The sequence below is a fragment of the Alosa sapidissima genome, chromosome 18 (assembly GCF_018492685.1).
Source record: "Alosa sapidissima isolate fAloSap1 chromosome 18, fAloSap1.pri, whole genome shotgun sequence".
In the NCBI taxonomy this organism is placed as follows: Eukaryota; Metazoa; Chordata; class Actinopteri; order Clupeiformes; family Clupeidae; genus Alosa; species Alosa sapidissima.
Window position 1 is genome coordinate 6,601,644 of NC_055974.1, and position 16,351 is coordinate 6,617,994.

The 16,351-nt window shown below is 42.4% G+C and overlaps 1 protein-coding gene across 1 annotated transcript; it reads right to left on the reverse strand.

The window, feature by feature from the left end:
* Nucleotides 1-881: 881 nt before the first annotated feature.
* mapkapk5 (MAPK activated protein kinase 5) lies at nt 882-16,149 on the reverse strand. The gene is made up of 14 exons (XM_042071038.1): nt 15,275-16,149; nt 13,710-13,783; nt 11,292-11,367; nt 10,836-10,933; nt 10,326-10,434; nt 10,046-10,135; nt 9,775-9,870; nt 9,115-9,195; nt 8,571-8,758; nt 8,127-8,247; nt 7,622-7,752; nt 5,445-5,560; nt 4,893-4,997; nt 882-3,713 (listed from the first exon to the last, which is right to left on the reverse strand). The coding sequence occupies exons 1-14, from the start codon at nt 15,308-15,310 to the stop codon at nt 3,619-3,621; spliced, it is 1,416 nt and encodes a 471-aa protein (XP_041926972.1). The 5' UTR covers nt 15,311-16,149; the 3' UTR covers nt 882-3,618.
* Between the last annotated feature and the right edge of the window lie 202 nt (nt 16,150-16,351).

Consider the following 16,351-nt stretch of genomic DNA (forward strand, 5'->3'; position numbering starts at 1 on the left):
GTCGGAGTGAAGTCATTTTCGACGAATAAAACCGACAGCATAAACGAGATTACTGTAACGTTTTCCCTAACGTGAGCGGATAAATATTACTGCAAAATGCAGATACGCATAACTGTTTCAGAGAAGTCCATGGTAAACATACACCAGTCCAACAACTTACCTAAGGAATATCTATTTTACACCTACCAGTGGCATCAGTAATTGAAAAATCAAAACAGGCCTACTAAAAGTCATATGCATTTATTATATGAACTAGTCTATCAAAGGGTCAAAAATATATCCTTGAGCCATCCACTGACATGGAGAAGGTAGTAGGCCTAGAAAAGGTGAGATAACAGTTCTAAGATTAAATCACTTGCAGTCGCTTAGTGAATATTTTTGATAGGCCTCTCTCCTCCTATGTAATGTGCATAGTTATAGTTTGAAGGATAATGTAATTGTAATGTTTACATAAATTCCTATTTGAGAGAAATGCCGTGATATGGACTCTAGCTTACTTGAAGTGGGCAAACCAGTTTCCTGTTTGTTAACATTGCTGTCAACAAGCACCTGAGGATGAGTGTTTTAGTTGTACCAAAACATAAGAAATACAATGCTGTGCCACACTGCTCGGCTTCAAGTCGTTACAAAAACAATTTTAGCTTCCACCTTTTTCCTAAAAACGCCAGCCGAAGTGCAGTGGCTGCACAAAATAAGGAGGGAAGGATTTTCGGTGAGCACACCTTTTGGTACAACTGGAGCACTCCTCTTCAGGTGCTTAGAGCGATGTCAACGAACAGGAAACTGGTTTGCCGACTTCAAGTATGCTAGTGCACAGAGCCCATTGATAATCAACCCTCCACACCCCACCACAACAACCACTCATAAAATGACACACTCCCTTTTGAACAGCAGGAATCGCTTTAATACAAACATTTTAGCATGTTCATGACTTTTCAAAGATGATAGAGGACAAATACTGACTGAGGTACAGGCCTCCCATGTTGAAATAACAAGTGCACAATTACAACATAAGAGGAGATTAGTACACAAATAAAATAAATGAAACTCAAAATGAACAAATAAAAATAACAGATGCCTTAATTCAAACAGAAGACTGGGACACAAAACTCAGACTGTTCAGCAAATGAACAAAATACAATGTATTCTCACATGACATCACAAGTGCTCTCAACTATGCCCATACGTGTCAAAACAAAGGATTATGTCTGGTTCACTTTTGCATCCCAGCTCAAGTTTGAACGGCTGACGTGGTAAAATCAACGACGACAAGAAAATAGGCATTCTTCTCAAAAACGGCAAGGCAAAGTTTGTCTTAGTGTAACTATAAGTCTTCTCTGCTCGATTAAAAGCAATTAATGATTGCAAAAGTAACCTCATTTCCAGAAAATATTTTTGGACGTACTTGACAGAAACTATGGCGATTCCATTCCATAGTACGGAGGCCACTATCGCTGAAGTGTTCTCTGAAAGAGGCTATGCATGGACAAACGTGATTATGCTGCAACATGGAAGACTATTGAAAATATGCATGACACCTTGCTGAGAGCTCTTTCCCAGCCAATTGGTTTGTGTACTAGCCAGATTCAGACAACCCAAAAAACACTTTGAGATAAAAACTGAACTTATGTTCAGGCATATTCCCTGGAAATGAGGTGCAATGTGCAGCATTACAGTAACTTCCAGTCTCGGTTCGGTCAAATTCCACCTCCTCAAACAGCAAAAAAAAAAAGTTACCATTTCATTAATTATGTTTTTAGCTGACCTGAGGTGTATTCTGCCAGTAGTGAAAACTGTCAGAGAGCTGTAGTCAGGTGAGGGGAGATTCCAACATGGATACATTGTTTCAGAAAGCTTGGATAAAAATGTAAATATTTAAGAATGTTGTCAGCTGAAAGAAGACTGGCTGAGATTAAGTCAAAAGCCCTTCCCCTTACCAATCAGTCATCATTCAGAAAACATCTGAACACCATGATTTTTTTCAGTCTCCAACAAGTCACCACTACTGAGATGTAGATACAACAATGCCAAACACAAGGCTGAATTCATGAGATGCCTACTTTTAGCAGAAGCCAGACACAGCTTCAGAGGATTTTCTTTTCTTTTTTTTTTTTAAAAAGGGAGGCTATCCACACTTTCTTCCTTTCCTTACAAGTGTCATGTTGCCATGACGAGTCCTGAGCTAAGAGGTCTAATGTGATTGGAGAATGTGGAGTGCCACAGGGAGGAAGCTGTTGTCAGAGACTAAGGTGCTACATTGAAACAGCCACTGACAACAGCTTCCTCTGGTGCAGGCTTATTGGGGAAGCAGCGTAGACTTGGTAAGAGCGATCACTCGCATGTGTACTCACAACACATGTCCAACACCCAAGAAGTTGCACTCAAACACACACACACACACATTCAATACATAAACCATACGCAAACACACAAAAAGGAAGGCTCGAGGGTTCTTCCTGAAGTCATTATTTTGGAAATTAAAGAAGGAAAAACAGGATTCAGTTTGCTTGAAAGAACACATCCTAAAATTGGCATGAACCTCTTGAACTCTTCTCCTCTCTCCCTCTTCCTCTCTCTCCCTCTATCTAACACACACACACACACACACGCACCTATCAGAAATGAGGCTCAATACAACCGGGTAACATACAAAGACTGGAGTGTCCATGTCCAAGTGACAGTTTCTAGTGTTTTTCTCTCTCTCTCTCTCAGCCCACTCCATCACCACTATCACCAGGGGAGCAACAGAGAGGTAGGAGGCAGGAGGTCGGTAATGCATCTGCATTGCACTCAATAGGATTTCTGATCAGAAATATACAGCATTCAGAACTACTACACCTCTGTTTGAATCCTCGACCAGGAAGACAAGCAACGCTCACCTCTGGCTGATATCAATTTGAGTACTTGTCTAGTACGACAGACAAGACAGAACATTGGACATAATGCAGCTCATACTGAAAAGTTTTTTAAAGGCATGAAATTATTCCTTTCTGTCCTTCACATTTCACATTTTTTTTCTGGATAGATAAGAGTGGAGAATAAACTTTTTAAATGAAATGGATCCTTCCATCTTTTCTCTGGCTCTGATTTGTTCATAATCAGCGACATGCTGATTCGTGCGTCTGAACGTCAGGCGTTATGGTACAAAATAACAGCATTTTTTTCTTTGTTCATTATAATTATTTATCTTAAATAAATAGATTTATGAGAATTGTTAAAAAGAGAAGGAGACTGAGTAAAGCTAAAATAAAATATGTGGTATCTTGGACAAGCAGGTTGTAAAAAAAAAAAAAAAAAATCTCCCTTGCTTTTCCAGTGCAGGCTGTAATTAAATTTTGCTGTCTTTTTCCTTCTCTCCTTCCTTTAAAAAAAAAGAAAAAATAGACACTTCTCTGTTCTTTTCTTCACCGTCATTTGTTAAAAAAAGCTTTTCGTACCAACAATTCCTTGAATATATCTACAGTTTTACAGTATTTTTGTTTTTTTTCGAGCATGTCCATTTAAAAAAAAAAAAAGTTTCAGCACTTAAATTTACATGAAAAAAGGTCTCTTTACAGTTATTTGCTTAAGAACAAATATAATAAAACAGTACAAAAGGAAATAGAAATTCAGCACTTGCTATTGAGACTCCTGTAAGTTTGTTTTTTCCTCAATGGCTTGTTTGACGATCTCAGCCAGCTTCAAGCGGTCCACCTTGTCGCAAAATGCCCTCCCTGCAAAAGAGATTTGGCATGTGGACACTAGGTCAGATATAATTGTACAAACTAAAGAAGAAGAAAAAACTAGTTACAAACAACATGATACATACAGTATATGGGAGAGCATGGTCTACTAGCAAGAACTGTTCCTGAGCCAAGTCTGCCCGTAGCTCCTCCCACCTGTCCTTGAGGCATCAGGAATAAACACTGACTTGGGTGGCACTAACCAACTTTACTCAGTAATGAGGGGACAATCTTATTTTTTGTTAGCAGGACACCTTTACATGCACATATGTCAGTTTTCAGTGCTTTCCTCATCATCTCTCGAAATAGGTTGGTCTTAATATTATGATCTGTGCATATTTGCACTCATAAAGCAGTGTTTGCCAATACATCATTAACACTTACATATAACACTTACCAAACAGGCAATTTTTATTAATAACACACCATGATGTGGAAGATTAATGACTGATGTTATTTGTCCAAAATTCCAACATACTCCATGATATCTATATTCAATTGGTCTTATATGGTCACCCTTAAACTGTTCATTAAGAATTTGAAGAAAGGACAGCAAGCTAATTCTACAAGAGCAGTGAGGAGTCACATAGAGAATAATGCCCTGGTCCAAAAAACAGCCTAATTTACAATAGCGAGTTTAAACTTTAGTTGACTGACAATACAACAGCGTTGTGCTCCATAGGGCAGTTCAGTGTGACTAAGAAGCACATTGAGTGGCTGTCCTTACAGCTCAAGCAAGCACACACAATGGTTTCTGACCAAGCGTTTTGGATATGTAACCTATCCTATGTATGTGCACCCCTTCTTTTAAAACTTTATATCCCACTCTGCTTGATACACATGATATACCCACCCCTAGCATCCACACACATTCTCGTCCACACCCACTAACATTTCCATCCACACCTACTCTCATCCACACCCACTCTCATCCACACTCCCTAACATCCACACCCACTCTCATCCACATCCACTACCATCCACACCCACTACCATCCACACCCACTACCATCCACACCCACTAACATCCACACACATTCTCGTCCACACCCACTAACATTCACACCCACCTTCATCCACACCCACTCTCATCCACACCCACTCTCATCCACACCCACTCTCATCCACACTCACTAACATCCACTCTCATCCACATCCACACCCCCTCACCATCCCAGCTGAGGCCCTGGAGTCCGTCTCGGAGGTGCTTGCAGTCACGGTTGAAGCGCCAGGCATCGTGCATCACCTCGTTCAGCTTCTCATCCTCATTCTCTCCTGTCAACAACACAGCAGCATTTCCATGGCCGTTCTGCATAGCTGTGTGTGTGGGTATGTTCTTTTTGCTTTCATTAAGCTCAAAAAGGGCTCTGTACATTTGTGTCTGTGTAAGAGAGCACGGCACAGAGACACCCATTTTATGAGGGACCTCTGACAGGAAATCTTTCAACTGGCAAATTGCAGGAGAATCCACACGATTTACATATCAAAAACGGATGAGCCAAAATACTGAGTAACCGCCTAATCTGGTGGAACTTGTCCAATTCTCCCTCATTTGGCATGTCACATGGAAGCACAGACTGTTGCTGCTCCACATACTGACTTAGTATTGTTGTTACAAGCTGATCAATAAAATATTCACCTCCCCTGTGAGTGGTTATAATATATGGCTGGCTCATTGGTATACAGTGTGTGTGTGTGTGTGTGTGGGGGGGGGGGTCTCACCAGCCTGTGGCAGGATACACTGGGCGATGACGTCTCGGAGCTTCTCCAGAGCAACATTGGAGTCGTCTCCACCATTCTCTGGGTCGTGGATGAAGAACCCATCACTGGGCTTGGTGCTATATGGGGAACAGCGCAATAACCCATTAGCCCTTAAGACTGGTCAACTCCATCAACAGCATTAGGACTACATGAAAGGGTAAAACTTGATAAGCATGTTATTGATCATAACCAAAAGCTGCCTTTGAATGGACCTATGTTATTGAACCTATGGGCCGCCCCCGTGGCCCACTGGTTAGCACTTCGGACTTGTAACTGGAGGGTTGCCGGTCCGAACCCCAACCAGTAGGAATGGCTGAAGTGCCCTTGATCAAGGTACCTAACCCCTCACTGCTCCCCGAGCGCCGCTGTAGCAGGCAGCTCACTGTGTCGGGATTAGTGTGTGCTTCACCTCACTGTGTGTTCACTGTGTGCTGAGTGTGTTTCACTAATTCACAGATTGGGATAAATGCAGAGACCAAATTTCCCTCACGGGATCAAAAGAGTATACTTACTTATACTATGGTACTGCTCTTTCAACTTAACACATGGCAACTGCACAATTGTGATGTGGTATTAGTCTAAGATGTCAACTTGACTGAATAAGAGTTCCTGGATGGAAACATACCAAAATCAAAGTACTAATATGCTACTCATTTTGCCACGTTCGAGTGCTTAAAGCCCTGCTGTGTACCATAAAGACAGGCCGTGCAGGCTCAATCCATTGTCAGACACTGCAGCACTCCTGCACTGCAGTACAGCAGCAAAATAATTGTACTTACACACAAAAGCTTTTCCACACGCAGAGAGATAAAGCCCAGTGAGAGGAATACAGGGGGGGGGGGGGGGCGGACAACAGGAGGGGTGCAGGGCCAGAGAGAACAGGGATTGTTTAAGGAACATGGGCATGGGGAAGAGATAGGGGAACGTAGGGAAGAGTACACATGACAACAAGCATATACAGAAAGTAGGGAAATGAACTTGACACGAAACGTTGATTAAACGTCCAGCTCGCCGCACCTGAACCGGTAGCGCGACAATGTGACGTCAAAATTGCGTAATTTCCTCTGTCGCATGAGAAATTTCAGCCTCCGCAGGCAGGTCATGCACCAGAGATTTTTTTTCAGATGCGCGCGACAAGCAGGATGAGCTTGAAGCCAAGATCAGGGAGCATGCGTGCCTCTATACAGACATCAACCACATTCAGGCATTTCATATAGCCTAGCCCACATCTTAAATAAACATGTTTGAATAGTCAGTTTGAGAAGAGAGGGAAATTAACCTGGCTAGGTTACCAGCGAGAGTTCGTGATTTTTAAATAGTCTGCTGGATAAGTTAATGAAGCTACCAGAGAGAGGGAATTAAGATGAAAGACCTAGGACCCAGGGACATGCCAATAAGCCAGCAAAAGGTAACAAAGATATTTATTTTCAACCAAAGGATATCTAAGACCTGAAAAAAATCTCATTCCACCACAGGAAATTACACAAACTCATTTCTCAGCACCAGCCAGCTAGCTTACTTGCTAAAATTTCCCTCGGGATGAATAAAGTATCTATCTATCTATCTATCTATCTATCTATCTATCTATCTATCTATCTATCTATCTAGCTGCACACACCTTGGAAACTAGATGGTAGTTGTGAATAGCAGCAACCGAAGTCTGAAGTATCATTACAGAGGTTAACCCTGTGACGTCACATTGTCGCGCTACCGGTCGGGAGTGGCGAGTATGTTGATTGAAGCCTTTAGTATGCCCCCGTCTGCTGTATCCTTGTATGTTGAATGTGACCTAGACCTTTGACCCTATGACCTTGACCACCTAATCACGTCATGTATGAGTAAATATGTAAATGTTGGAGAAATCACACAGTGCGTGTCAGCAATATATTTTGCATTACCCCATGTGTGACCTTTGACCATGTGACCTTGAGTGCTTAATCAGTTCATCAAGCCCTCACAGTGAATAAGAATGCAGGGCTTGATTAAGATCCTTCAACCTGCTTGTGTGAGATATCGGCTATGTGCCTGGCTATGTGCCCTAATGGACAGAACCATGCATGCACTCATGGATAGACAACAGGAAAACAGAATGTCACAGCAGGTGGAGGTCTAGACTAAAGTAAAGACTAGGGACTAACCCAAGAAGTTTCCTTTTCCTCAGGATAGGGTTGTTGACAGAGTTGAGAGGTTTAAGGCTGACGTTGAGGTCCTGGATCCTCATGTTGGCGAGTTGCTCAGCATGCGCCTGCTGAATCCCAGCTACCACTGCCTACACACACACACACACAAACACACAACAGATACTAGGAGTCATACAAATGATTTCTTACTATCCTGACTATAATAACATGCAGAGAAAGCACACTCGCAAACTTCACAATTTTGTGGCAAGTGGCATGCTCTCACCACAACACACACACATGCACACAGACACACATTTGAATGCTTTTATTTGGATCTGAAAGGCAAGCAAGTAAAATAAGATCCAAATACTCTGGGAACGAACACACACACACACACACACACACACACACACACACCCTTCCCTCTAAAATGCTGAGGGCCAGTTAACGAGCTCCTGCTGTTCCATAAAGACAACAGAGCCAGGCCCCTGAGCCTGTGGGAGCGCTCTGCACTGCTCACCTTATCCATCATCATCTGGGCCGAGGGCAGCACATTATCCAGCGCTTCTGTGCAGTTGAGCCATGGGTGGGCCAACACCCCCTCGATGGTCAGCCTCTCCTCCGGCTTCACCTTCAGTAGCCTGCCACAAGAGGGACCAGTGTCAACAGTTCCCTAGTTCAACTCCACATGATTCAAACGGGGCCACAAATAGCATCTGCACTGTGGTTAATGCTACAGAGCTACACACACACCACATGAAGCAATACACAGGACTGGCATTGCAATGTGGTGCTGTTTGTAAACAGATCTACTGATGATGTAATAATAACATTTATAAATGCTTAACTGGGGATGATGAGGACATTCATAAGAGCATTCAGTAGTGAGAAACACTTGTAATAAACTTTACCAAGTGGCAACATAAAAACCCAGAATGCCATCTTATTATAAAATGAGACCTACTTGCGCACTATGTCCTTGGCCATCTCGGAGATCTGGCTCCACTCATCCTCAGGGAAGTCGAAGCTGCCGGTCATGATCTTCTTGCGCATGTCCTTGGGGATGGTGCGGCTGTGGTGCTTCGAATAGAATGGCGGGTAGCCGCACAGCATCACGTAGATGATGACCCCCAAAGACCAAAGGTCACAGCTCTGACAAGGGGAGGCAGAGAGGGACAGATACCGAGAGGAGGGGTAAATAAGGGAATGTCACTCTTGGAAATGACCATTAGCACACATACCTCAGCCAACTAAGCTCTTTTACACTGAGTGCAAGTACCCCTATTTGCTGTGAAGCTCATCAACCTCAGTGCTATACTGAACAAACTTTCATGCATTGTGTTTTCCAGTAGAATTTATTTAATTATTTTAATTATTATCTTATTAGTTTTGGAACTGAGATGTGAGGTCCTCTTCCTCTCCTTGATATAGGTGTAAGGTAAGTGGGTGAGGTAGTCTTGCTCAACCTTGTTACAGGTGTAGGGGGTGGGTTAGGTAGTCTTGCTCACCTTGTTATAAGTGTAGGGGGTGGGTGAGGTAGGTATTATTCCAGACTTTTCTTTCTGGTGTCGCCTCTGTGCCTCCAGAACCTAAAAAAGTAAATTACAATAAATAATAATTACTATATAGTATATTGTATAGAGTATAGTATACTGAATACTACAAAACAAACTCTATTGTATAGAGTATAGTATACTGAATACTACAAAACAAATTATTAGCACACATGACCAATGGCTTTTGCTACAATACTGAATGGCTGTAACCCTATTACTTCAACCTATTCTTGCACTGACATAGTTTTTTATATTACCTTGTCTACATTATACTTTACTCTCTTATTTGTCCATATTATTTATGCTGGTCTCTAGACCTTATTCTTGCACTGTTGGACTACTGTTGGACTACTTTTTTCACCATGACACTCACTCTCTTGAGCACCTTACCATGCACACAGAACTACAGGACTACTGTTGGACTACTTTTTGCACCTTCACCATGACACTCACTCTCTTGAGCACCTCACCATGCACACAGAACTACAGGCCAGTCCCGGCCCCGTCATTGCAAGCGTCTCATGCTTGATCACCCTCAAGCACACATCTATGAATTTTGGAGGAGGTACAAATGTTCTACAGTTGAAATAGTTTGGTGATCTGGTGCCTCACCTGAGGTGCTACATAGTAAGGAGTGAACTGTGGAGTCATCAAGTCGCCTTGGTCTATTTTGGCAAAGCCAAAATCACACAATTTCACAGGAGCATCCTGAAAGAGTCAGAGACCTAATTGATTATAAACAAGCAGTCTCAAGTGCCACAATTCACCAAAAATGAAATTTCAATCTCTTATTCCTTTAGGGTGTAGTGGTGTGGTGACTGACACATGGTACTGATAGCAAACGCTGCAGACAAAGCCAAACTACACAGAATCTGCCACATACCAGTGAATTGTCCTTGAAGAGCAAGTTTTCCGGCTTCAGGTCTCGATGAGCAATGTTGAGCGAGTGACAGTGTTCCAACGCTTGTGCTATCTAAAACGGGGGGAAAAACAATGAAATTAAAATTTCTCAAATACTCCTAAGTCCTAAAGTCACACACTTGAAGACCTGAATCCAAACTACAGTGGCAATGTATACTGTTCCCTATGGAGATGAAATGGCAGGATGATACACATGTTTAACAACGGATGTACTAAAATTTGCTTCATCAGAGTGGCATTACCTGTTTTGTGACCTGGCTAGCCATCTTCTCAGTAAAGTGTCTGTGTTGACTTATTCTGTGGAACAGCTCACCTCCTTCCATCATCTCCATGACGATCAACAGCCTTGCTCTGACAAGAGAGGAAACAAACACATAGATATTAAAGATTATAATTATAATGTTATTACAGTAGAGTTGTTGGGGGTGGTGCGTGGGGTAAAGGTGCCAGGTGAAAATGCGATCACGGTTTTAAATATTTAAAGGTGTACCCTGCGATTCTGGCAAAAGTTGTTATCTGAGCTCAGTGGCCAATCAAATTACACCTCTCCCTTCCAACAAGCAACATGGTGATCTGCTGGAATAGTGTCAGAGCCACTGTTTGTTTCCCAGAAGTCCATAGTTTTTCATATAAAGCGTGTATGAAGGACAGTTAGAGGACTATGAAAAAAAGTGTATTAGATTACAAATGCAAACTCTTCCTTCAATTCTGTGTGTATGTCTAAGTGTGTGTGTGTGTGTGTGTGTTGTTACCTTGGACTGGACTCATGTGGAAACTGCACACTGTTGGCATACACCTCCATTATCTGGACAATGTTGTGGTGTGCTGCACACATCATATGAAGCCTCACCTGCATGAGAAATTGAAGAAGTCAACTGCCACAACACAGCCATTTAACAAAGCATTCATAAAAGAGAGAGAAATACCGAATTACTAAAAGACGTGAGGGGGTGAGGTCTCCCTGCTGCTGACACTAGTGTTCTCTGAATGACAATAAGTGACTAAATACGCAGCTAAAGTGTTACTCCAACTCACGGTGCTTCTAAAGGTCAAAGAAGCACACAGAACCAAAACACAGAGGCAGACTAACTGAAAACACAGACAGAGCGCCGTCCAGAAACAGACATGGAAAATAAACGTTGACAAAAAGAGACACACAGCTAGGGGCCAAAAAGCAAACAGAGTTATGTGAGAACATTCAGGTGTACCTCATTGCGAGCTTTGGGCCGGTCAATCAGGATTTTGAGGGCGAATCTTTCTTGTGTTGACTTCTTCACACACACCCTGGATTGAGAAAGCAAACTCAAGTTTGACACTTACTTACACATTAAAGACATCATAATGGTAATTTCACAAATGAGAATACTGAAAGGACCCAGGGGAAATAGATTGCAACAAAGTAAACTTGTCAGGTTCTCAAGATTTTCAGATGATTTCATTTAGGGTTGCTCCTAAAATAGTAAAAAGGAATGGTTGACTGGGATATTTTATAAAGCGTTTCTGACCGGTGTCTGGACGTGTGGAGTAAATACTCTGCTCTCTGATTAGATGGTGATCCAGGGATCCTTATCAGATCAAGGTGACTGCATATTAACATCAACTGTACACAACAAGGCCTTGGTGGAGGCAGATGAGGATGTGGAGAAATAGGAGAGTCTTTGGGGGTTTAATTAAGCTTTTCAGGACACCATGCAATAAACCTGAGCTTCACACAAAGCCAGCCTATTCAATCCATTTAAATGGGACACGACATGATGGGAAATATTTCCTCTCACCTGACATGACACTGAATAGACTCTCACAGCGAATGCAAAGGAGCTCTATCGTGATGTACCGAAACAGCAACAAGCTGCTACTCATTTTTACTCTCAACCATCCAAATGAGTCACACAGGAGCAGTGTTAGGCTATTTTTTCAGCGACTCCACCTACTCCCTGCTTTGGTGAGATGGAATAAAACAGCACTGATAAATGCGTCTCTGAATCCAGCACATTTAGTTAAATATAGGCCGTGTCCATTACAGTAACATATCCGCTACTTGAGTGAAGGGCTCACGAAGTCCCACCATTTTTCATAAAATAAACTCAACGGGTAGGTGGGTGGCATATCCAGCACCTCTAAAAGTAGACATGTATGGGTCTAAGTGGCTAAAGATAATTTCACTCACATTTGTAAATTGGGAATTCAGGGGAGGAATTACTTTCTCTCCTCCTCTGCCATTTGCAGCGTCATGCAATTTCCCAAAAGTAACCATTACCCAAAACCAAAACCTTTTGTGGTTACGCAATAAAGGCTCACCAAAGAGAATGACTAGCTTCAAGCAAAGTTCAAGACCGAATCTGAAGAAAGGGGGAGGGAAGTGAACAAAGTTTAGGGAGTGGAGAAAAAAAAGTGAGAGAAAGAGAGAAAAATCAACAGACAGACAAAGTGCATAGTGAAGCCGCCCCCCCCCCATGCTTTCACTACATGCACCCCATCGTAGATAGGCCCTAATCAGAGAACCACCTTGTACCGCAATATGTGTACACACTAAACAGTCCTCGACTTAATCTCTTGCTTGCACTGGCTATCCCACCAGAGGTATGCCTCTCAAAGGCTTTCTGGACGCATGTGGCTTATTTATGTAATAGCCCAGGGAGAGATGCGGGTTAGAATGGGTCAGAGGTGGAATACACTCCACACCACACGTATGCACGCTGGGAGAATTAATGGATATCTGTACTTTGGCATACACTGCAATACTGTGTGTGCACCCAACATAAAAAGGTGTGTGCTTAGACAAACTGAATATAAACTCCTTACCAGCAATCATTTGTTTTATAATATTTGTTTCTACAAATATTAGGCTACCTGACTCAACATCAAGGTGTATACACTGTCGACTATATAAGTGCAATATGATGAGCTTTGGTCCAGTGCTTTATAAACTGGAATAAAAGATCATGTACTTTCTCCATGCTTACATAATCTTATTTCTTTCAAATGACATGCAAGTCATATGTAGCCATACTCACATAGAATCCAGAGTACTGCCTTATGCTTTGACTCATGTCCTTGTATGAACAATAACTCATAATAGTATGCTCAGTGTACTTCAATCTTGTTTATCAAGAATATAGATGACTACATTATGAAATGAGAAGTTGCTACATATGTGTATGACTTGCTCATTGTTATCCTTTAACCTTGATAACAAAAAACAAACCAAAACATGCTGCAGTGTTCATCTAAAATGTCAGCACAGCTAGGAAAAGTGTGACTTTCTTAGTACTAAATGTCTTTGAATCAGCAGGCATGCCAGAAGCACTGTATGTTCTATGACTGTCTAGATGAGGACTATAACCTCCTAAATAGTCTCAAAAATGGATCAATCTGTCAAGTAGACTTTGTCTTGTCTGGGTGCCCAGTCACACCAGAGTCACAACTCAGTCTTGGACTTAGGTCACAGATAAATTTGGCAAGCACGTTTTGCACTGGTCGAGCAACAACGAGGGTGACTCAGAGACAGTCTAGTGACCATCTGAGGGACAGAGGACGTCTTCCATGACTGAGCCGTGTTTTGGTCCTGCGTTCTCCTCTGTCGGTCCTGCGGCACCAGGAGGACATCAGTGTGTGTCATCACTCACCTCACGGGTCCGCTGATGCCGGCTCCGAGCTTCTGTGTCCAGTTGATGTTGTACTCCTCCAAGATGGAGGTTTCCTGAGGACAAAGCGCCCATGCCACTTTTAGAGATTTAGCATTACACTCAGAAAAAAAAAGTAGTGATTAACTAAAGAGGGCTTGAAAGAGATGCCAACTGTTTTACAGGTTGAGCACAAGCACCCAGCAGAATGGTTAATGTGCAGCTCACTGATACTGGCTAACAGAGGAGAAGAAAGCCCAGTCTCACTTTAGTCAAAGCATACAACACAGACATTTTAACTGTAGCTTAACATGGCCACAATCAATGAGATGATTATGAATAGGCTAATCTATTGGCAACATTATACAATTTTTATTGCTAATCTAAGGTAGCATAATAAAACCTGGCAGGTGCGCAGATCACACATCAACCACCTGCAGGCTAATAAGATCACAACGACAATATCCTTTGATCATGACATTTTACTGTTGTTGCATCATAGCCTTACCACATACGTTATTCCTGGAGCAACATAAACAACAATGTAATGTTCTTCTAATTTGTGAAATTCAACACAAAGTACTGGGCCATTTCAAGGCTGCCCTGACCTGATTCCTTCTCCCACTGTTGATAAGGGCTAGGAACTGTGCATTTTAAGAAAAAAACTTAATCTAAAAACTTGATCTAAGATTCTAATCAATCAACCCTATTCTGCAAACTCTTAGCTAAACTTACTAGTGCTATGATGTCTCCTGAACAAAACCCACTGCCATGCATTCTGTGGGCCAATGGGTCAAGTCCAAGATATTGCAAGTTTATGGGAGATAAAGCCAGCATCTTGTTCAATGAACCAGAACTAGATAGGCTCGGCTGCTTGGTAATAGTGGTTACCAACGCATGAGAGAAAACCAAGCACCAGCTCAATTGGTTTCTTAAAATGGCCTAGTTCAATACACTTTAGGAAATTGGTTATGATCCTTGCCATGGACAGTTCTATGAACCTCTACCTTACTTTCAACAGACACCTGACTCCACTCCAACACTCTCTCTCTCTGTCATCAATGACTCTCTCACTCACCCCCCCCCCCCCCCCCCCCACTTCAATGGTCCTCCCTTCTCCTCATGCGCCCCCCCCCACACACACCCCAAATGTGCACTCTCTGAGATCACATTTTAGGGCAGCTCTGGTCTCTGTGACACGCTGGTGTGTGCGTGTGTTGGTGTGTGTGCGGGGGTGGGGGAGAGGGCTGTTCAGGGGGACTGAGTGGAGTGCACAGGGCCCTTTTCACTCACCAGCCTGTGGCTGTGAGCATGCAAGAAGGCAGTCAGAATCCTCAGCAGCTATGACTCATGAAGCATACGGTCAAGTGACATACAAATAAGGTCTGATTTCACAAAGCTGTTGTAACATATTATTAGTGTAACGTTTGACCAAAACTATACATTTCGTCAGAAAGTGCGTGCTGTACCACTCTCAAAATAAAAAAAAGCTGAGTTAGAACGTACACTTCACAACTCCTTCAAATATCAGCGTGTGCATAGATGTTGTGGAAGACACGTTTACTAACCTTTATAAATTTGTCAACGTTGTTGTCGTCCGACATAGCGCCGTTACTTCAAATCCGGTCGTTTATAAATGCAAACCTTCAGGACATGCAATTAGACCTGCTATTCCATCCAACTTTGTTACTTGCAGTAGTAACTTTTGACAAGACCACCGGCTACTGCATGTAAAATGCAGATGACATGACTGACAACTTATTTTGGGTCAAATGGCCGCTTCGGTACACGTCGTCTTGCATTTGTCCTCGTCGGACAGAGTTCGCTCCGACTTTTCGATTTCACGACCTGCTGGGACTCCGTCAACTTCCAGTCTTCTGGACTGAACTAACACAAACATGAAAGACAACGGGACACTTGAGTAGATGTCACACATTCGCATGGACAGTCTAACGTTGGCTTGATGAGATCACCACTTTTGATGGTGGAAACAAAGAGATGTATAAATAGCTAGCTAGTGAGTTCGTAGCAAGCAGAGGGTTTCCTACGGGATGTCACAAATTAACACCAGTGTCGGTCCTCTCAATGGTGCATTTGAACTGGTTTGTAAACTTGCTGCAGTGCCGATCATTCAATGTCTTCCAAACTGCTGAGGGGAAAAAAAAACACTAAAGGAGGAGCAAACGGGCAGCGGAAAAGCCCCGGCAGATTAGCCAACATAAATCGTCGAGATGGCTTGCGCCATAATAACCTATGGGATATGTATTAATTACCCTTACTTTACACGACACTCACAACAGCGACCAGTAAACACAAAGACTACAGCAGCACTCCAATGGAAGAAATACTTATATTGACCATACTATGGACTCGACAACTACTCCGTTACAGAGCTAGCTTGTTGGCTAGCCGCTTGTACACCAAGAAAACACTGACGAGTTCTCTGGTGTAGCATACGCAATCATAGTAAATGCCTGACATAAATTACGTAATTATTTTGTTGTAAATAAATATTTAGGTTCTATTTCTTTGAAAGAATCAACCATATTTATTAAATAACGTTAGCAGAATACATAATCATTCGTATACGTGACCAAGACAATGTTTTCAAGTTGTAAAACTTTCAGGCATTTTATAGACTACTA